General features: G+C 42.8%; 1 protein-coding gene across 4 annotated transcripts; it reads left to right on the top strand.

The window, feature by feature from the left end:
* Positions 1 to 2,246: 2,246 nt before the first annotated feature.
* Positions 2,247 to 6,209, top strand: LOC136512614 (scarecrow-like protein 1). 4 transcript variants are annotated; one of them, XM_066506574.1, is made up of 5 exons: positions 2,247 to 2,532; positions 3,490 to 3,629; positions 3,745 to 5,188; positions 5,400 to 5,555; positions 5,663 to 6,209. In XM_066506574.1, exons 3-5 carry the CDS (start codon positions 3,855 to 3,857, stop codon positions 5,859 to 5,861), a joined length of 1,689 nt encoding a protein of 562 aa, XP_066362671.1. In that variant the 5' UTR covers positions 2,247 to 2,532; positions 3,490 to 3,629; positions 3,745 to 3,854; the 3' UTR covers positions 5,862 to 6,209. The 4 variants fall into 4 exon arrangements, with proteins under 4 accessions (XP_066362671.1, XP_066362673.1, XP_066362672.1 ...); XM_066506576.1 differs by having other exon boundaries at positions 3,807 to 5,188; XM_066506575.1 differs by lacking the exon at positions 3,490 to 3,629.
* Positions 6,210 to 23,524: the final 17,315 nt, after the last annotated feature.

The following is a 23,524-nucleotide window of genomic DNA, read 5'->3' on the forward strand; positions in this document are numbered from 1 at the left end:
CAAAAGACGAATATGTCTTTTTATTTTGGGTTGACGTTGTTGGAGACAGTATCTTAATGGCAAATGCATGGCTCTGTTGGAATTTTTGCAAAGGGAAAAATACTAGGGGAATTGGAGTGTTACCTTAGAAACTCACTTCGACAGGCCCTATAATGGGGGAAATTGGAAAACCCACACCCATTAATTACTTGGTTTTTGTTTTGTCCCTTGATGAATTTTGTTGCAAATGTAAAAACATGTAACACACCTGTGTGGGTTTGTTGCAAAACCATCCCCGTACACACATGCTTAACCAATTTAACGCACTTTCATCAATCTGGAACTACCAACATAACATATCTATCTATATATCTTATAAAAAATAAATTTGGCTGGTTTTCTATCTCAACATGCAAACTATTCATGTCATTCCCACATCATTCCCTCATTAGTATTTATGGCATTCTCACCAAATGGCATATTGTCCTCCATTAACTTTCTTTCTTTTCATACAAAGCTTTATTTATTGACCATTAGTTAAACTTGCATGTCTCACAAAACTATATTGATCATTTATTTATTTTATTTTTTATTATATTGTTTATAGTTATAGGCTTATGACTATTGGATAGTATATTTGTTATTACAAATCTAATAATATCAATTTTTTGTTATAATAATTAAAAATTGTTGTTCAAATATTATAAAGTTTGACAACTGATGTATCTGGGCCTTATAAGTTAGGCCTTGTTTAGTTGGCAAATTTTTTGATGAAATGGTACTGTAGTACTTTCGTTGTTATTTGATAATTAGTATCCAATCATAGTCTAATTAGGCTTAAAAGATTCGTCTCGTGAATTTTATCTAAACTGTGTAATTAGTTTTATTTTTTATTTATATTTAATGCTTCATGCATGCGTCTAAAAATTCGATGTGACGGGAAATCTTGAAAAATTTTGCAAAATGAAGTGGAATTAAACGGTACCTTAGATCGGAGGGAGTAAGGAGTAAAAAAAAAAAGTTGTGATACATACGAAACGAAAAGGAGGAGGATAGAGATAGAGATATATTAAAAAAGAGAGAGATAGAGACATATTGAAGAAATAGAAGGATACATTGAAACGAGAATAACAAGTAATTTGAGATAACTATAAAAAGTTGGAATACTATTGTTACGGAACGTACAGGGAGTATGAATTATGAATCTACGCGAGGTTAACAGCTGTGTAGTAGTAGTTGCCATAGCCCATAGCCCAGAGGCGTCGTATGCGAGGGCGGGCCGGATTATGGCGGCGCGGGGGCCCGAAGATCCAGCACTGCAGGCGCACCTGGTGGGCCAGGAAAATCGCACGGTTGCACGTGGACACGGGCCTTGCAATCACACACGTCCAGGTCCGCAGTCACACGTGAAACCATGTGCAATCACACACGGGCACACTGCGCACGTCCCACGGGCGGCCGGAGCTCGGATCTCTGCTGTGCGAGTTCGGCGCCGGCCGTCTCGTCCCGTGCGGCCGTGCGTGTGGTCTGGCATGCCCAGCTGCCCACCATGAATGATGGCGCAGCGCCCGATCGATGCTTCGCGGCACGACGAGAGGTCGGCGGCGCGCCCTCGTGCGCCACTCTGCCTCGCCCCATCATGTCTCGTAGTTTCGCACGTGGCACGCACCAGACATTTCTCATTTCCTCCTCCTTGCAGTCTCCCCGATCACCCATCCTACGGTCGCCGCTACTCAATCGCGCTGACGGCACCAGTAGTCCTGTTTGGTGGCTCACCTACTGCCACGAAAAGCGACCCTGTGAGTGACGACCAGCGTATAATCTCTCTCGGATCGATCCCGCAGTGATTGGGCATTCCGGATAAGACCACCGGACCAGTATGCCGCGTGCCAAAAAAAGTCAACAATCAACACTCAGCACTCAGCACAGCAGCGCCAGCAACCCCGTTCCGGTAATCAACAAATCATTATCCCCTATTCTCTCTCTCTGTCTTTTTTTTTTTTGAAAGTAAGCCCTATGCCCTTTTGACTCTAAAACACGCATACTATTCTAGTAGTGCTCATAGCCTTATGAATCCTAGTCAGTACGTTTACTCGGTCCACGGGGGTGGAGTAGAGTAGGTTCTCACCAAACCACGCACTTTCACAGCGGAATAGTTGGCTCGCGGCTGTCTCTGGAACGCGCGAATTTCGTCAACAAATCCCACCGTTTCCCTGCCAAATCGACTAAATTCGGTGCGTTCCGGGGGAGCAAAATTTTGGTCGGGATGGGTAGGTTGGCCAGGCTAGGGCTTCTTGCCGCGTCACGCCCGGCGTGGGGGGTCTCCTTTGTTATACCCGCCCCCAACAACCCACGCGCGGCACCCACCGTTTCTGCCCGCGTCCTCTCCTCTTCTTCGTCGCCTGTCCTGCTCTGCGCTCTCACCCTCCGCAGGCAGTTTACTCGCTCGCTCGCCGCCGCGCGCTGGGCCTCCACCCTTCCGCCGACTCCGCATATTGGACTGCCGCCCGCTGCTTGGCCGTCGGCGGCCCACGCACCGCCCGATCCTCGCAGGTAAGGGTCTCTCGTTTGCGACATCGTTTTGCTCCTTTATTTCCCTTTCCGGGGCCCTCGATCGTTCCGTTGAGCGGTGGCAGTAGACCGCACGATCGTGCCGTTAGTGGAGAGATGCTCAGGGATAGCGTGTGTTGCAGCTGCTCCGACTCCGACGGAGAAGGGGCAATTAAATTAGGAGCGCTATGTTGGTGGAAACGGAGGAAGGAAATCGCCGCGTCTTTGCTAGTTGAGGGGGAGAATCGCAGGGTTTGATGTTAGCGGAGAATCGTAGGGTTTCATCGGAGTTAACTACCGAAGATCCAGCTTCGCAAAATCATCTGTTGAGGGCCAATTTCGTCGTAGTTCGTGGGAGATTTTTCCTCCTCCTCCGATTTCTGTAGCTGTTTTAATGCTTATTTTTATATCACAACGTATAATATTGGTGGAGAATACAAGTATGTTGGTTCTTACTGGTCTAACTTCCACATATTTGTTTTTATTTATCCATTAATTACTCGGGACTTCACAGCTGGATTCCATCTGCAATGTTGCCTTAGCATGTAGTCTAGGTATGAATACACATGCTCAGTAATAAGACTAAGATGTCTGCCTACTTTAAGCCTTTAGGTATACTTCCCACTCGATTTGGTTTTGGTTCCAAGAGCACCAAGTTAGTCAACGTTGCAGGTCTGGGGGTTAAGGTTACCAAGTCTTAGAAGCAACTCCAAACTGGGTGGGCTACCCTTTTTCATTTTTTTAATGACATGCTGTGGACATCATGTTCTTATAATGGACTGATGGATTTCATCAATCGACTTGCTTTGCTCTGAAGTACAGCTGTCACCGCCACTGTCATACAAAGTCAAGTATATAAGACTTAATATGATAATGTATACTTTGTCTTTTGTTCTCATACCTCTTTCACATAAAGGCATTAGAAATTGTATCTCACATCTAGTAAGCCTATGGTGGCAGCAAAAACAAAGGGCGTACCCAGTGCAGAGAGCTCCCGCTCTGTGCGGGGTTTGGGGAAGGCTGTCAGTGGCAAGCCTTACCCTCGCCTGTGCAATGCGAGGAGACCGCGACTCGAACCCGGGACCTTCCGGTCACAGGCGGTAAGACTCTACCGCTTGCACCAAGCCCGCCCTTCTGGCAGCAAAAACAAAAAAAAAACTTTGTGAAACCATCAGTGCCTTTTTGTGCTCCTTATTTGTTGTTTTCTAATTGCAGGTGAATTGTTCAGGCTGAATTGATCGGTGGAAGTTGTGCATTGACTATTTTTTTTATCTCAGATCAAAGTGATAAATTGACCTGGGAGACTGAGAATTGTGAGAGAAGTAATGTCTTTCGTTAGGCAAGCAGACCCATCAACATCCTGTGCGGAGACCACTTACATCCACAAATATGTGCCACCAGGATCAGTTTTCCCAGCGCAAAGATTTGTCTCTGGCACCGACTTGCTTCACCACGGACCTCAACCATATAATGCTGAGGGCTACAAACAGTCTGGCTTCAATGGGATAGCGCCTCATGCATTTCAGAACTTCTACAGTACTGATAGCTATGATGATTCTCACTTTAATGAAGCAACATATTCTCCAGCAATGTCCAATATATCTCAGCAGAACTCTCAATCTTTATCAAACAATCAGACCTCTGATCTTGAAGTAGAGTTTGATGAGGATGAGATGAGACTAAAGCTTCAGGAGCTTGAGCATGCTTTACTCGATGATGGCGATGAGATCTTTTCTGACTTTTCAGGGAGCATTATCGATGAGTGGAATGATAGCATTAAGAAAAACAATGAATGGACCAATACCATGAAGGATATTGTGAGTACGGACTCTCCAAAAGAGTCATCCCCTGAGTCAAGCCTCTGCTGTCTCGACAGCAATAATGGAGAAGCGCGGCACCCAAAACAGTTGCTTTTTGACTGCGCAGAAGCAATATCTGAATGTAGCATCGATGAAGCACAATCAATCATAACAGAACTACGGCAGAAGGTAGCAATCCAAGGAGACCCTTCTCAGAGAATTGCGGCCTATCTTGTGGAGGGCCTTGCTGCCGCAATACAGTCTTCAGGAAAGGGGATCTACAGGGCCCTGAGGTGCAAGGAGGCCCCTACTCTGTACCAGCTTTCAGCTATGCAGATCCTCTTTGAAATCTGCCCATGCTTCAGGCTAGGCTTCATGGCTGCTAACTATGCTATTCTCGAAGCCTGCAAAGGCGAAGAGGTTGTGCACATCATTGACTTTGACATCAACCAGGGTAGCCAGTACATAACTCTTATCCAGTTCCTAAGGAATAACAGTAACAAGCCACGCCTTTTGAGGATAACTGGTGTTGATGATCCAGAGTCAGTAAACAGAGCTGTTGGAGGACTGAAGGTTGTCGGGCAGCGACTAGAGAAGCTTGCAGAGGACTGTGAGGTACCATTTGAGTTCAGGGCAGTGGCTGCTAACATTGAGGATGTGACACCTGGAATGCTAGATTGCCGTCCTGGAGAGGCCCTCATTGTTAACTTTGCATTCCTGCTGCACCACCTGCCTGATGAAAGCGTCTCAATTGTGAACCAAAGGGATCAACTTCTCCGTATGGTGAAGGGTCTCCAACCAAAACTAGTGACGTTGGTGGAGCAGGACGCAAATACTAACACCACCCCATTCCTTGCCAGGTTGGTTCTCTCGTGAACATTTTTACTGCATCTGGTACACTGAGTTGTCTAAACCAATGATATGCATGCTGTTTAATTACCCATTTCAGCAACATGGGTGCTTCAAAATGCTGGCCTTGTGAAAGGAATATAGTTTTTGATCTTTGTGCCTGCCTTACACTATCATCCTGTTATATCTCTGTCATTCCTCATGTAGCCCTTTGATATGCAGGTTCCGTGAGGTCTATGACTACTATTCGGCACTTTTTGATTCACTGGATGCGACCCTTCCGAGGGAAAGCCCAGATAGAATGAATGTGGAGCGCCAGTGCCTTGCACGAGAAATTGTCAACATCTTAGCATGTGAAGGTCCTGACCGTGTGGAAAGGTATTTCTTAACAGCACTCGCACTCCTCCATGAGCCCTGGTCTCATGCACGTTGCAAACTCCAATGTTCATACACCACCTCAAAAAAACTTTGCTGTTACCCTGCAGGTATGAAGTGGCTGGGAAATGGAGAGCTAGGATGGCAATGGCTGGCTTTGTGCCGTCCCCATTTAGCAGCAGCGTGATTGATGGCATAAGATCTCTACTGAAAGCGTACTGTGATAAGTACAGGTTCGAGAAGGTCCACGATGGCCTCCATTTTGGCTGGGGCGACAAGACGCTCGTCTTCTCGTCGGCGTGGCAATAGAAGCTTGTATTGCATAATACATATCTTAGCACTGCCAGCGTTTTAGGAGCATCTGGTGCAGGGGCTGTAAAGAGATTTCTTTCACCGTATTGTTGACCTATCATATATACTCGTACGTACCTAACCTTAGCGTGCTTCATGTAGGCTTATGAGGTCTACCTAGTTTCTTAGATGGAGTATGTTGTGTATTGTACACCTACGTGTATTGTCACCGTGGTGTATTTGATTTGACCCTTCTTTTGGAGGGGTGGAATCGCAATATGTCGACATTGTTTCGTGGACAAAGTACTGGATGATGATGCTCTTGTAGCAGATAGATGGGATAATAAAATAACAAAGATTCGTCAATCCGGGGTGCCATGGCTACATATTAAAGGAGGATTATTCATGAGATGAGAACCGGAATGCTTGTATGATTCTGTGGGTCTACATTTTGATATGTGAAGTCGTGAATGCTGCGGTTGGCGCATCCCTCTCTATGTGCATACGTAGCTTAAAAATAGTCTAGTTCATCCGCTTGGGATTTTCGATCTTGCAAACGAGAGAAGCTTCCACGAAACGACCTGCAGCTGCAGGTTTCTCCGGCTGCTCTGTATCTTTTGATCACTCATCAAACACAATTTTTTTATACGAGCTTTGTATATTGTACTATAGGACGCAACAATGTCTTCCAGGAAATCTTATAAAGCCACGCTAAATGGAAGGCCCATGAGACTTGCCAGGAGCCAAGAATAGCCCACAGCGGTGTCCCAGTCCCACTTTCGAGCATGGGATGGTACATTGAGCGCAAAATTGTCACCGGAATAAGGGAGATAATGGTAGTGGTAGGTTCCGGTAGGGTTTCGGTAGATTTCTCGGTCGCCGGCAACAGCTCGGCGCCGCCGTCGCCACAGCCTCTGGCTGGGTTCAGCTTTACAGAGTTCAAAACTTAGTTCTCTCGCCTCTCGTCTTCTTTTATAAGGCAACATTGCCTGCCCGTTTCATGGGCTTAGCTAGGCCGACTTACTTTCATTCAGGCCCTGAGTACTTCTTGTTGGGCCGAGCAACTCGCCGCGCCCGCTCCGGCCTTACTGCGCCAGCTTCATCAGGTTCGACCCCTCCATCAGAGTCTTCAGTCTTCTGTGTCGCAGGTGTAGCAGCAGAGTCGGTGACATCCTCCCCTCCTTGAGACACGGCTTGACCCCAAGCCGGTGCACGGGGAAACTCCTGTCGAAGGGCGTCTTCATCCTCCCAGGTAGATAGTTGAGCAGGGAGGTTGGACCAGCTCACAAGCACCTTGGGTGTGGTGTGAGTCGGATACTGATGCAGTCTGCGATCCAAGATCTATAGAGGAACCTGAAGTTGAGCGTCAGGATCAGGTAGAGCAGAAGTTACCTGGTACTGGGGTGGCACCGCAGCTTTTAACTGAGATACATGGAATACAGGATGTATGGCATTGCTGCTAGGAAGATCCAATCGGTATGCTGCAGAACCGATTTTGTCAGTGACAGTGTATGGCCCGAAATACCGAAAGGCAAGTTTGTTGGAAGATCTGTTCGCCAGTGACGTTTGAACGTATGGCTGGAGCTTCACATACACAGAATCACCCACTGAGAATTCTCTAAATGATCTCTTCTTGTCAGCATGAAGTTTCATCTTGTTTTGTGCACGCTGAAGATGCTGATGTACAAGTTGCTGAAATAAATATTTCTCGGACAACCATTGTTGTAAATCAATATTCGAATCAGCAATATCAATACCCATTTGAACTGGATCATGACCATACAAGACTTTGAATGGTGTCTGACCCAAGGAAGAGTGATAGGAGGTGTTATACCAAAACTCTGCTAGAGACAGCCAAGAAGACCATTTCTTTGGACAGCTATAAACGAAGCACCTTAGATATGGTGTCTTCTATTGATTGACTTGATATGAGTGGTCATCTTTGACTTCCAATAAAGATAATTTGTGTCATCAAATTGGGGTGGATTCTTGGTATTGTTGATTTGAGCCATTTTAACACCAAATGTTGTTAAGCCTCAAATCACGGTGACCACGGCTCTGATATCACTTGAAAGGTCCTAATGGCTACAGGGGGGTGAATAGCCTATTAAAAATTCTACAACAACACTAAGACAAGTGATTAGTAAATAAGATGGCGAAGCGAATTTTGCGCTAGCACTACACTTGTGTTGCAAGCCACCTACCAAATTCTAAAAACTATGATCTCTTCAACTGCATTGACTTGTTCCATAAAAAGAACTGAATCTATTTTCTGCATAGCTTGAAGTTGAGTTACAGATATAGGAGGTCCCCAACTGGTTGTAGGTAGTATTCCTTGAAGCTAGACATCCTTTCCTTCCAGACTGAACTGCAACCACCTTTTATCCCAATGTACATGCATAGGACTATGTTGAGAAAGCCAATCCATTCCCAATATTATGTCATAACAGCCAAGAGGGATGATTTTGAATGAGTTCTGAAAGGTGTGACCCTGTAGCCCCCAAATAGCATTAGGTATTTCATGAGCACATGGAATTTCACTGCCATTAGCCACTCTGACTTTAGCTCGTTGATCAAGTGAAAGGTCCTAATGGCTAGAGGGGGATAAATAGCCTATTAAAAATTCTAAAACAACACTAAGGTAAGTGATTAGTAAATAAGATGGCAAAACGAATTTTGCGCTAGCACTACACTTGTGTTGCAAGCCACCTACCCAATTCTAAAAACTATTATCTCTAGTATATCACAACAAGGCTAAGTCACTAATTTACACCTAGGTGAGCAAGCTAGTAAGAGAACTACAACTAAGAGCTACACTAACTAGTTTCAATTACCACAAGCTCTACACAAGTAAAGGCATAATGTAATACAAGAGAGTGGTAGAGAGGTATACCACCGTGGTAAGAGATCAATCAATGAATACCATTGAATACCAAGGAGACAATCAAGACACAATGATTTTTCCTCCGAGATTCACTTGCTTACCGTCAAGCTAGTCCCCGTTATGGCGATTCACTCATTTGGAGGTTCACGCGCTAATTGGCATCACACGTCAAACCCGCAACAGGGTGCCGTACAACCAACACAAGATGAGAATCACACAAGCCATGAGCAATCCATTAGAGTACCTTTTGGCTCTCCGACGGAGAAAGGTCAAAAACCCCTCACAATCACCACGATCGAAGCCGGAGACAAACACCTTCCTCCGCTTGATGATCCTCGCTGCACCAAGCTGTCTAGGTGGCGGCAACCACAAAGAGTAACAAGCAAATCCTGCAGCGAAACACGAACATCAAGTGCCTCTAGATGCAATTACTCAAGCAATGCACTTGGATTCACTTCTGATCTCACAAAGATGATGAATCAATGATGGAGATGAGTAGGAGGGCTTTGGCTAAGCTCACAAGGTTGCTATGTCAATGCAAATAGCCAAGAGAGTGAGCTTGAGCCGGCCATGGGGCTTAAATAGAGAGCTCAACGAATAGAGTCGTTGGGCTCCTCACTGCAGCTTCCTCAGGGTGATGGATGCACCGGTCAAGCTAACCGGACACAGATCCCCAGCGTCCGATCACTAGATGTGCTCCACGCGTCCCCCGCTTTAAACCTCTGCCGACCGATCCCAACGGTCGAGTTCCAACGTTAGCGCGGTTAAAGTGAGACCGGACGCACTATGGAGATGACCGGACGCACCCTCGCCTAGAGTCCAGTCACTTCTAGTAAGCATCCAGAGGGGCAAAATCATGACCGAACGCGTCGGTGAGTCCGGTCACCACTGCCTTGCTCTGATGCTTGTGTCAGCATACATCACAGCCTGACTAGACGTAGGCCCTGCGCGTCCGGTCACTTTCACTATTTAGCATCCGATAAAATGACCGAGGGTGGCCTTCACTGCACCACTAACCGAACGCGGCTGCTAAGTTCGGTCGCTGCTAGAACAACGTCCAGTCACCTCAGGACAACCCCTTCTCAACTCCAACTTTACCACCCATGATCAAATGTGCCAACCACCAAGTGTATCACCTTGTGCACGTGTATTAGTACATTTTCATAAACATTTTCAAGGGTCCTAGCACTCACTAGAATCTAAATGCATATGCAATGAGTTAGAGCATCTAGTGGCACTTTGACAACCGTATTTCGATACGAGTTTCACCCCTCTTAATAGTATGGCTATCGATCCTAAATATGATCACACTCGCTAAGTATCTCGATCACTAAACCAAAAAAGCTCTTATCAAGTTTCACATTTGCCTTGAGCTTTTTATTTTTCTCTTCTTTTCCAAGCTGAGCACTTGATCATCTCCATGGTCACACCATCATCATGATCTTCACCACTTGCTCCATTACTTGGAATGTGCTACATATTCATGATCAGTTTGATAAACTAGGTTAGAACTTAGGGTTTTATCAATTCACCAAAACCAAACTAGAGCTTTCAATCTCCTCCTTTTTTGTAATTAATGACAACCCTTTCATAAAGATATGAATTGAAATTTATTTGAATCCATGTTGCTTGCCCAAGCATATTTACTATGTGTAAAAGAATATGGACAAGTTTCATGAACCGCCATTGGTAGCATTTGCTCCACCTACATATGTGCTAAGAGTTTGGATTGAAGCTTGCACATATGCATGGATTTGAGTTGTGGGAGAGTAATGTCTACTAAATGATGCTAAGGTATAAGAGATGGACCTTTAAAGCGTGATACCAATCGGAGTGTACCATTATACCATCCTTAGCACCATTAGTAACTAGACATACACAAAAACTAGAATACCCCGTGAGATCAACATTAGAAGCAAGGGTCTAGTTTTCACAATATAAGCACAAATCTGGTTACTCAATCTATGCATGCTAGTTTTTCATTTCATAATTCAAACCTACAACTAGCATACACCACACAAGTATGAAATTTTAAATTTAAAAAAAACTTGTGCCATGCAAGCAAACATATGAAATGCACATTCAAATGCATTAATCAAGTTTATGAGCTTGCTCCCCCTACTTGTGTGCTCAAATTTTAATTGACCCCCTTACTTTCTCAATTATAATTGATCCCCTTACTTTCTCATATCTCTTCCCCTATGTTAAAGTTCTCCCCCTTTGTCATCTTTTCACTACCTTTGTGCAATTTCTACTCCTTTGTCATCAATGACCATAAAGGTTCAATTTTAGATAGGTTAAGATTATCAATGTCAATCAATGGGGTGAGTGTAGGGTCGAGATGATGGACTAGAGGGGGGTGAATAGTCCTTTCTAAAACTTAATTGCGTCGGCTAACCGAAACATGTGTGGAATTAAAACTATCGGTCTAGCCAAGACTACACCCCTCTTCTATGTCCTCTAGCACCTTGAAAAGATCCTAATTAAGCAACTAAGGTGCCAAGCTAGCTAGAGCTCACATATCCAATTCTAAGAGCAAGGTCACATAAACCTATGCCACTAGTATTTTGCACACCGGAGAGCTCCTACACAATTTTAGTAAGCAAAAGCACAAAGCTCCTAAGCTCACTAGCAATGCTCAATAACAAGGCAACCAATACCAAATCAGAGAGCGCAAATACTTATCTACACAAACTAAGCAATGTGACAAACAAGGTTACAAAAACCAAATTAGCCACGCAAGGGAGCTACTTCTATGCTACATAAGCAAGAAGGTAACTAGTGAGCGACACAAGCTAACTAATTACAAGAGCAACTACACAAGCACAATGTATATGAAAGTAATTACAAGCTTGTGTAAGGGGATTGCAAACCAATGGAAAGAACAATGTTGACACGGTGATTTTTCTCCTGAGGTTCACGTGCTTGCCAACACGCTACGTCCCCATTGAGACAAGCTCCAAGGTTGCCGCCGGTCCTCTTGCTAGTGGTGACCCACAAGCCACACTCTCTCACATGGAGTGCTTACCACAAGCTCTAGCACTTGTCCCATCAGGATCACTTGTTGCCCTTCGTGTCTCGCTCTACTAGAGTTGCTCTTTGTGGCTCCCGCGGGGTGAGCACAGTGCTCCTCACAAAGCTCTTCTCTAGAGCACCGCACAAGCTTCTTACGGGCTTCAACGGAGACCACCACCAAGCTATCTAGGAGGTGGCAACCTCCAAGAGTAACAAGCACCACCGGCTTGCAAGACGACCACCTAGTGCCACTCGATACAACCTCATGATGCAATCGCACTAGAATCGCTCACTCACTCAATTGGATAAACACTATCAAGCTAGAGTGAGTTAGAGGGCTCCCAAGCACCACCACATAAGCCGCCAAGGCTCTAGTGTGCTCCTCTCTCCACCGCTCTCGGCCAAAGGCCAACCAACACTTCTATTTATAGCCCCACGGGCTAAAATAGCAGTTACCCCTTCACTGGGTAGATTTCAGGACGACCGGACGTGTAGGTCGTGTGCACCGAACATGTTTGGTCGCTGCGTTAGATCGTAGCTTGACCGCCACGTGTCCCTTTCAAATTGTTTAGCCAGTGGCGCCCAATGGCTATCTCTGCGCATAGTAAAACTACGTGATCGGATGTGATGTTAGAAATCAACTGGACGTGGGAGATGCAGCGTCCGGTCGAGTCTAGAGAGCTCCCAGAGTCGCTATGGGTCGACCGAATGCGTCCGATCACACTGGACCAGACGCTCCTAGTGTCCAATCAATTATTGCGCTAAAAACCTGAGACTTGCTGGTTCACACCGGACGTGTCTAGTGTGGCGACTGGACGCGTCTGGTCGCTCTCTGCAATTCTGCTTCGGGCTAAATCACTTTGACCTAACGTTGAACAGTAACTCATCAGCGTCAGGTCACTCCACTGAGCCAGAGTCCGATCACCTTAGCAACTTTGCCCACGCCTGGCTAGAATACCAGATGCGTCCAGTATTGATATCGGACACATCCGGTCATGTCGGGAACATTGTCGCCTCCCCCTATGTCATATCATGGGTCATCCATTTGCTAAATTTGAACTCTTGGAAGTGAGGGATGCATTCTTCATTTGATGATCACTTAAAGTTGAGGATCACTTGTGGAACCATCATCTTGCATGATTGATACCACGTGTAGATGTGATACCACTTGAAAGAATTTTCTAGTATGGAACCACTTGTTGGATTTATCAATAAAAATCATTTCTTGAACATTTGCTATCTTCATGAGTACCACTTATAGGATATCACTTGTGAGTTAATCTAGACATCACTTGTGAATTCTTGATGAAATACTTGTGTCTAGATACCACTTGAAACAAACAAACTAGATATCCATTTGGATTGTTGTCTTATGCTTGTACTCTTATCACTATCATGAGCTTCTATGGTTGACTTGAACTAAATTGATTTGCCTAAGATTCTAAGTCCGGTTTGAACCAATGACAAGCTTCTTCACACCTCTTACAAGGGTTATCTTGCCAATGTTGTACTTGTCACTTGTTAGCAATCCAAATTAAATTAAGTTCTTAGGTTCACTAGCCCATGAACAAATTCATATACTAACCACTAGATCAACTAATCATTTCAAGTAATAGTGGTAGACTATGAATTTAAATATTTCATTTGTTATGTATGATCCTATGAAGCATGTACTATATGCACTAATCGCATACTAGTAAGGGATGAAATGATCATACACATTACAATGATACCTTTGCTATGTTGGGGTAGAGGATAGTTATGTAGATTACAATTCATTACTCCAATAGTAATGTGAAGTCCAATTAATAGCTTGGTGAAGACCAATCATCATAGATAGAGTCCATTCTTCACCAATATGAAATGAGAACCACTAATATAACCAAGTGCACTATCTTGCTGTGGTTAGCTTGCTTCATCTTTTGATCAATGCTTGCATGAGAGAACTATTTGGTATACCACTTGAATGGCCACGACTAGCTCTCTTTTGGGTGTTGCTTGCTTTTCTTAATCAACCCTTTTGATTACTTCAACTAAGCATCTCAAATGTCCCTCGGATCACCACTTCCATGTTAGCCTTCTAAGTACCACACTTGGTTTACCTACACATAGGCGACAAGCCCCTACACTTAGAGAGAAGTGACCTCTCTCCAAGAACCATTCTCGACACTCACTTGAAATGACTTGATTGATTGATCTAAGTGATGAACTTAACTTGATGAATAACCTTGAATCCTTCTTTAAGTCCTTTTCTTTCTAATTGTTTAAGTCCTTTTCTTTCTTCCAAATGATCTCCAATCATCACTTAGAACTTAAACTTCATCTCCATCTTGAGTTTGATCTTGATCTTCCAATTTGAGTACCAAATGTGTGCCAAGTACACTTCCACAATCAAATGGCATTGTACTCTTTTCTTGTCATGCTTCTAGATCATCTCAAAACCAAACTTAGGTACCTCAACCACTTATAAACATGTTTTCAACTTGAGGACCTTTCAATCAAAGTGACTCCAAATAAATCCAATAATTGTCACTTTTCTGGCAGATTTTGTACTCTTCAAAGAAAAATACATATCTCCTAAAGTACATATCCAAATACCACCAAATTTGGTGGAGATGTTCTTCACTAAGTTATATAGTAGCTGTAAAAATTTGAGATTCATTTGATTTCTAGATTTCTACCAGATTTCAATTCTTCCACCACTATTACATGCTGAAAACTGTTGCACTATAGATGACAAGATCCACTCCAAAACAGAAGCATCTATTATCCAATTCTCATGAAATTTTCACATCATCTCACACCATAAGTACAGAGAATGCATACCAAATTTCAAGTTAATTCAAATAGATTTGATCACTTAAAGTCAGACTTGATCACAGCTCACTCAGATTTTCAATAATAGGACAAATTTCAATCACTTGAGCTATACTTCATCAAATATGAATCAAACTTGAAATCATCTTGTTTGAATACTTTCACAAGACATAAATCCATTCAATCTACTCACTAAAAGTCATCTCATGAATTTATCCAACACAAATCAATCCAAACTTGATTACTAAGCAATTATCTATTCAATTATCTTATAGCAAGCAACATTGCATATTTATCCAATTCAATCAACTCATATGCACCCAAATGAAAATGATCAACAAGAGATATACCTTGGTTAGCTCATGATCATCCAACTAGCAAGCTTTAACTCAAATATTTTTGTAAGCCATCAAATATATCCAATGAATCACCAACAACTTGAATTATAGCACTTGTATGATGTAGCACTTTTGAACTTCACTCAATTATCATGGCATTGGGTTTGGATGTGCACTAGGCTTCATAACTTGACTCAACATATGATGATCAATATGAAATCAATTGAATCAAGTCTCCAATGCCAATGGTACCTACAATCAATCATCCACTTTTTGATGGTACCCAAACAAGTTTGGGTCCTCTCAAGTTAGGATCAACATACTTAGGCAAAGTCTTAGTATGAGTAGTGGGATATTTTGCAATAGCAACCATAGAGGTACCATTATTATCCTTCCTAAGCATAGAATCATCATCAATTGAAATAGGCTTAGGAGTGTTACCTAGGAGACATGAATGTGCCATGTGTCCCCTTTCCCGGTATGAGTGGCACTTTTTTTTTGATTGAGCCTTCTCTTCCTTGCTCATATGGTGCTTCCCATTGCCTTGCCTCTCATGGATTGCTTGAACCTTCTTCTCAAGCTTGGTAGGACACCTAGAGGCAAAATGTCCTATATTTCCACACTTGAAGCGCTTGATGTGAGCATAATCTTTCTTCTCATCTTCATTCTTGCTCATCATCTTGACATCTTGAGTTTGCATTAGATGCCTTGCCTTTCTACCCCTTCTTGTTTTCTTCTTCTTCGTCATCAAGTCACAACCATCTTCATGATACATCTTGACTTGCTCTTGGGGTGTCTTCTCTTGCTCAACTTGTGGCTTTGATTGAGGCTTCACTTGTTGCTTCACCAATTGCTTGGTCGGGCACATTGAGGTAAGATGACCCCAAGTGCGGCACTTGAAGCACTTCACATGCTTGAGCCTCCCTTCTTCTTTTATCTTCTTGAGCTTCTCAATGCTAGGGCAACCATTTGCAAGGTATCCTGCTTCATGACACCGGTAGCACATGGTATGAGAGAGCTTTCTTTGTTGTAGCTTCTTCATCTTTCTTTCTCTCTTTCTTTCACCCTTTGTCATCTTCTTCTTGAAGCCAAGGCCACACTTATCACCATAGTTTCTTTGAGTCTTTAACATGTGCTCAAAGGTGACTTTTGAGTTGTAGCACCTCTCTAACTTATTTCTCAAATTCTTCACTTCATTTTGAGCTCATTGTTCTCCTTCAAAAGGTTAGTCTCACAAGACATAGAAGTAGAACAAGCATCTATATGTAAAGAACATGGTATTTCTAATAAATCATCACAAGAGGTAGATATATGCTTCTTGCCTACATCACAAGGGTTAGCAACAATATGTGATTGATCAATTGACCCATGTGATGAGCTTTCACTAGTTTTAGTTTTTCCATTGGAAAGCTCCTTAGTGAGAAAAGCATGGTCTTGTACCAAGTTATCATGAGCAACACATAGTTCCTTATGAGCCAATTTTAGCTCCTCATGTGAACAAGTAGTAACATAAAGTAGATGCTTTTGTTGTTCACATGTGTTCTTTAGAAAAGAGTTTTCATTTTTCAATTTCTCAGTTTTAGCCATCTCTTTTTCTAAAACTTTGATCATGCAACCATATATATCTAGAAGCTCTTCATATGAATCAAGATCAATCACATTTGCATTAGATACCTTAGTGTCACCTTGTGACATGAAGCAATGTGATGTAGTTGGAGAGCTTGAAGAAACACCACTCTCATAGCCCGAGCATGATACATCATTATCACCATCAAGTGTGCATGGAGTAGCATCATCATCAATCTTGTCAAGTGATCTTGTGGTATGATCATCATCATCATCACTTGACTATGAGGTGGAGCAATCTTCCACAATCACCAAGTTATGGTCATGCTCAACATCCTCATGCGCCACTTTATTAGTCTCATCCTCCTTGAACTTGCCATCATCCCATGTGGAGGAATCACCAAAGGTGCGCTTGATGGACTCCCATATCTCACGAGCGGTTCCCGTGTAGTTTACTTGTTTCATCAAATCAAAACTCAATGCATCCATTAGAAAACAACAAGCATGTGCATCAAGTTCATAGAGAACTCTTTGAGCTTTGGTGAGATTTCTATTGTTCAAGACATGAGTGAGATCACTAGTGACAATCCATCAAAACTTAGGTCCTTTTGCACAAAAATGATCAAGCATATGGTGTTTCCATCATGCAAAGTTTGTGCCATAAAAAATGTGTGAGTCACACTCAACATCTAGCCCACTAGACGCCATCCTCTTGGGTTGGTGAAGACCACAAATGAGAGGCCTTACTCTGATATCACTTGTAGGGTCGAGATGGCAGACTAGAGGGGGAGTGAATAGTCCTTTCTAAAACTTAATCGCGCCGGCTAACCGAAATATGTGCTGAATTAAAACTACCGGTCTAGCCAAGACTACACCCCTCTTCTATGTCCTCTAGCACCCTGCAAAGATCCTAATTAAGCAACTAAGGTGCCAAGCTAGCTAGAGCTCACCTATCCAATTCTAGGAGCAAGGTCACACAAACCTATGCCACTTGTATTTTGCACACTGGGGAGGTCCTACACAATTTTAGTAAGCAAAAGCACAAAGCTCCTAAGCTCACTAGCAATGCTAAATAACAAGGCAACCAATGCTAAATTAGAGAGCGCAAATACTTAGCTACACAAACTAAGCAATGTGACTAACAAGGTTACACAAACCAAATTAGCCATGCAAGGGAGCTACTTCTATGCTACACAAGCAAGAAGGTAACTAGTGAGCTACATAAGCTAACTAATTACAAGAGCAACTACACAAGCACAATGTATATAAAAGTAATTACAAGATTGTGTAAGGGGATTGCAAGCCAACGGAAAGAACAATGTTGACACGGTGATTTCTCTCTCGAGATTCACGTGCTTGCCAACACGCTACATCCCCGTTGAGACATGCTCCATGGTTGCCGCCGGTCCTCTTGCTAGTGGTGACCCGCAAGTCATACTCTCCCACGTGGAGTGCTTACCACAAGCTCTAGCACTTGACCCGGTAGGGCCACTTGTCGCCCTTCGCGTCTTGCTCTACTAGAGTTGCTCTTCGCGGCTCCCATGGGGCGAGCACAGTGCCCCTCACAAAGCTCTTCTCCAGAGCTTCGCACAAGCTTCTTGCGGGCTTCGACGGAGACCACCACCAAGCTGTCTAGGAGGTGGCAACCTCCAAGAGTAATAAGCACCACAGGCTTGTAAGACGACCACCTAGTGCTACTCAATACAACCTCACAATGCAATCGCACTAGAATCGCTCACTCACTCAATCAGATGAACACTATCAAGCTAGAGTGAGTTAGAGGGCTCCCAAGCACCACCACATAAGCCACCAAGGCTCTAGTGTGCTCTGCTCTCCACCGCTCTCGGCCAAAGGCCGACCAACACTTCTATTTATAGCCCCACGGGCTAAAATAGCCGTTACCACTTCACTGGGCGGATTTCGGGACGACCAAACGCGTAGGTCGTGTGCACCAGACGCGTTCGGTGTGGCGACCAGACGCATTCGGTCGCTATGTCCGATCATAGCCTAACCGCCACGTGTCCCTTTCAAATTGTTTAGCCAGTGGCGCCCAATGGCTATCTCTACACATAGTAAAACTACGTGATCGAATGCGCTGTTAGAAATCAACCGGATGCAGGAGACACAGTGTCTGGTCAAGTCCAGAGAGCTCCCAGAGCCGCTCTGGGTCAACCGAACATGTCTGATCACACCAGACTGGACGCTCCTAGCGTCCGATCAATTATTGCGCTGAAAACCCGAGACTTGCTGGTTCACACCGGACACGTCTGGTCGCTCTCTACAATTCTGCTTTGGGCTAAATCACTTTGACCTGACGCTGAACAGTAACTCATCAGTGTTAGGTCACTCCACTGAGCCAGAGTCCGGTCACCTCAGCAACTCTGCTCACACCTGGCCAGAATACCGAATGCATTCGGTATCGATATCGGACGCATCCGGTCACGTTGGGAACATTGCCGCCTCCCCCTATGTCATATCATGGGTCATCCATTTGCTAAATTTGAACTCTTGGAAGTGAGGGATGCATTCTTCATTTGATGATCACTTAAAGTTGAGAATCACTTGTGGAACCATCGTCTTGCATGATTGATACCACGTGTAGATGTGATACCACTTGAAAGAATTTTCTAGTATGGAACCACTTGTTGGATTTATCAATAAAAACCATTTCTCAAACCTTTGCTATCTTCATGAGTACCACTTATAGGATATCACTTGTGAGTTAATCTAGACATCACTTATGAATTCTTGATGAAATACTTGTGTAGTTACCACTTGAAACAAACAAACTAGATATCCATTTGCATTGTTGTCTTGTGCTTGTACTCTTATCATTATCATGAGCTTCTATGGTTGACTTGAACTAAATTGATTTGCCTAAGATTCCAAGTCTAGTTTGAACCAATGACAAGCTTCTTCACACCTCTTACAAGGGTTATCTTGCCAATGTTGTACTTGCCAATGTTGAGAACATTACCGCCTGAGTCAGATATCGGACGTGTCTAGTACTCATATCGGATGCATCCAGTCACCCTGTGACCAGCGCATTCAACTCCTTTTCTTCACCAACTTCTTCTCCTTTGTAAATGTGCCAACACCACCAAGTGTACAACACCATGTGCACATGTGTTAGCTTTTCACAATCATTTTCAAGGAGTTAACCACTCAACTTGTCGCGTCACTCGATCCTAGCAATGGTGCAAAGTTAGATCACTCGAGTGGCACTAGATGACCGATATGCAAATAAGTTTGCCCCTCTTGATAGTATGGCCATCTATCCTAAACCTGGTCATAAACTTCTCTACACACCTATGATCGGTGAAATGAAATGCCCTAGGTTATACCTTTGCCTTGCGCATTCCATTCCATCTCCTCCATTATTGATGCAACACATGCACCAACCAATCACCAAATTATATGATCCACTTCATATCATCACGTGATCGTATTGGTTCATCGATCTTGGCTTCACTTGCTTTTCACCATTGCCTTTGTCCATCGGTGCCAAGTCTTGCTCAAGCTTTACCGCCACGCGGTCCATCACTCCTAAGCCTCCGACTTGCCCTTCATGCTTGCAACTAGTCCATCAAACCAAGTCATGTCTTGATCTTCTCCACCTTGATTACATGACTCCATGTCATGTCTCATGTGCAATAAGCTCCTTCATCATCACATGTGTGAGCTTTGCAACATTTTTGAGCCATCATCACTGTCATGGCATATGTTGCTCACACATATGTACCTGTGGACTAATCACCTATGTATCTCACATAAACACAATTAGTCTACCCACTCAATTACCAAAACCACACAAGGACCTTTTAGTGAGGACTATTTTCCCATATTTGGTCCAATCTAAAACACTTGCCAAAGATATTTAACTCGGTTTGATCCAAGGACAAGCTTCTTCACACCTCATTTCAAGGGTTATCTTGTACCATGTTGAGTTAAACACTTATAGCTCATTTTCTAGATTAAACACTAGGTTCATAAGCCCACAAACATGTTATATGCTACCACTAGATCAAATCAAGCATAGAAGCAATAGTGGTACCATACAAGAATCAAATTTATTTGATTTTCATAAATGAGCCTACGACATGTGAGGAATGACTAGATGCACTAAGCAAGTCCTTAGCAAAGGATGTATGCATGCCAATCAACTTTTACCTTAGATTGCTCGAAGGAGAGGCATGTCATATAAGTCGGGGTGTATCAACACAAATTTGAGAAATCCATCCAATATGTTCAACTCATTCCTTAGCTTGCAAAACATTTTCTCATCTAATGGCTTGGTGAATATATTGGCAAGTTGGTTTTCGGTGCCCACACTCTCAATGCAAATGTCCCCTTTTTGTTGGTGATCTCTAATGAAATGGTGGCGGACATCAATGTGCTTTGTTCTTGCATGTTGAACCGAATTGTTGGTTAGCTTGATTGCACTCTCATTGTCACAAAGCAATGGCACTTTCTTGAACTTAATTCCAAAGTCATTCAAGGTAGCCTTCATCCAAAGTATTTGTGCACAATAACTACCGGCGGATATGTATTCAACTTCGGTGGTTGATAATGCAATACTATTTTGCTTCTTTAATGACCATAAAACAAGTGATCTTCCCAATAATTGACATATGCCTGAGGTGCTCTTCCTTTCAATCTTGCATCCCGCATAATCTGAGTCAGAGTAACCAACTAGCTCAAACTTTGCTCCTTTGGGATACCATAAACTAATATTTTGTGTATGCTTCAAGTATCTCAATATTCTCTTTGTAGCCTTCAAATGACTTTCTCTTGGTGAGGCTTGAAATCTTGCACACATGCACACACTAAATATGATATCCGGCCTTGATGTACATAGAGTAGGCTTCCAATCATAGACCGATACAACTTTTGATCCACCATGTTGCCACTTGCATCACTATCCAAGTTGTCATTTGTTTCCATTGGTATACTAATGGCCTTTGCTTCGTTCATGCCAAACTTCTTGAGCATGTCTTTGATGTCTTGTCTTGACTCACAAATATACCATTCTTTAATTGCTTGATTTGAAGACCAAGGAAGTAACTCAACTCTTTAATCATGGACATCTCAAACTTATTAGCCATCATCTTTCTAAACTCTTCACAAAAGTTTTGATTGGTTGATCCAAATATGATGTCATCAACATAGATTTACAACACAAACAAGTCTTTGCCAATATTCTTGGTGAAAAGAGTGGTGTCAACCTTGCCAATCATGAACCCTTTAGAGAGTAGGTAGTCCCTCAACCTCTCATACCATGCTCTAGGTGCTTATTTCAAGCCATATAATGCCTTCTTCAACTTGTACACATGGTCAGGCTTCTTATCATCTTCAAAACTAGGAGGTTGCTCAACATACACATCTTCATTGATGTAGCCATTGAGAAATGGACTCTTGACATCCATTTGATAGAGCTTGATGTTGTGGGCACAAGCATAGGCTAGCAAGATTCTAATTACTTCCAATCTATCAACTGGGGCATATGTTTCTCCAAAGTCAAGACCTTCAACTTGAGTATAACCTTGTGCTACCAATCTTGCTTTGTTCCTTACTACTATCCCATCTTGATCTTGCTTGTTTCTATAGACCCATTTGGTTCCAATCACATTGTGGTTCTTTTGTCTCTCAACTAATTCCCATACTTGATTTCTTGTGAAGTTGTTCAATTTTTCATGCATATCATTCACCCAATCAACATCCTTCAATGCTTTATCTATCTTCTTTGGTTCAATGGATGACACAAATGAGAAATACTCACAAAATAAAGCCAATCTTGATCTAGTTTGTATACCTCTAGAAATATCTCCAATGATAGTGTCCAATGGATGATCCCTTGCAATATGACTTGGTTGGAGTATAGGACCTTGATTGCTTGCACTAGCTTGATCATTGGGTTGAGATGATGTACTAGCCACTTGATCTTGTTCATTGTCATGAGAGCCACTTGAACTTGCTTGATTAGTGTCATCTTGCACATTTGATTTAGAGAGCACTTGCACTTGATCATCTTCTTCATCAATCACTTGCCTAGGCCTCAATTCACCAACATCCATGTTCTTCATGGCATTTGAAAGTTGAATGCCTCTAATATCTTTCAAGTTCTCATTCTTATCTTGTGAACCCTTGGTTTCATCAAATTCAACATCATGAAATTCTTCAAGAGTACCACTTGCCAAATTCCAAACTCTATATGCTTTGCTTACAGTGGAGTATTCAAGTAAGAATCCTTCATCACATTTCTTGTCAAACTTACCCAATCTAGTGCCTTTCTTCAAGATATAGCATTTGAAACCAAAGACCCAAAAATATACAATGTTGGGCTTTCTACCATTCAACAGCTCATAAGGTGTCTTCTCTTTCAATGGGTGACAATACAAGCAGTTGCTACAATAGCAAGTTGTGTTGATAGCTTCAGCCCAAAAAGATTGACTCACATTATACTCACTAAGTATAGACCTTGTCATATCAATGAGTGTTCTATTCTTTCTCTCAACAAGGCCATTTGATTGTGGAGTGTACTTGACCGAGAATTGATGTCTAATTCCAAACATAACTCTTCAATTCTAGTATTCTTGAACTCACTACCATTGTCACTTCTAACTCTCTTGATGGTTATTTTAAACTCATTGTGAATGCCCTTGACAAATAATTTGAATGTTACAAACACATCACTCTTGTCCACTAGAAAGAATACCCAAGTGTATCTTATATAGTCATCCACTATCACAAAGCCATATTTGTTTCCACCAATACTAGTGTATTGTGTTGGCCCAAACAAATCCATGTGCAATAACTCAAATGCTTTACTAGTGCTCATCATGCTTTTCTTAGAATGGGTGTTTCCAACTTGTTTGCCGGCTTGATAAGAGCTACAGAGCTTATCCTTCTCAAACACAATATCTTTCAAGCCTCTAACCAAGTCATGTTTAACCAATCTATTCAATTGTTTTATTCCAACATGACCAAGCCTTCTATGCCATAAGCCCATAACCAACCTATACTAGACTTAGTGAACAAGCATGTTGACAATTGAGCTTCAC

Source organism: Miscanthus floridulus, chromosome 16 (genome assembly GCF_019320115.1).
Source record: "Miscanthus floridulus cultivar M001 chromosome 16, ASM1932011v1, whole genome shotgun sequence".
Classification (NCBI taxonomy): domain Eukaryota; kingdom Viridiplantae; phylum Streptophyta; class Magnoliopsida; order Poales; family Poaceae; genus Miscanthus; species Miscanthus floridulus.

Coding starts and splice junctions, on each gene's coding strand:
- LOC136512614 (XM_066506574.1), top strand. CDS start 3,855: ATGTCTTTCGTTAGGCAAGCAGACCCATCAACATCCTGTGCGGAGACC. Junction 5,189..5,399: donor ACCACCCCATTCCTTGCCAG/GTTGGTTCTCTC, acceptor TTTGATATGCAG/GTTCCGTGAGGTCTATGACT. Junction 5,556..5,662: donor GGTCCTGACCGTGTGGAAAG/GTATTTCTTAAC, acceptor GTTACCCTGCAG/GTATGAAGTGGCTGGGAAAT.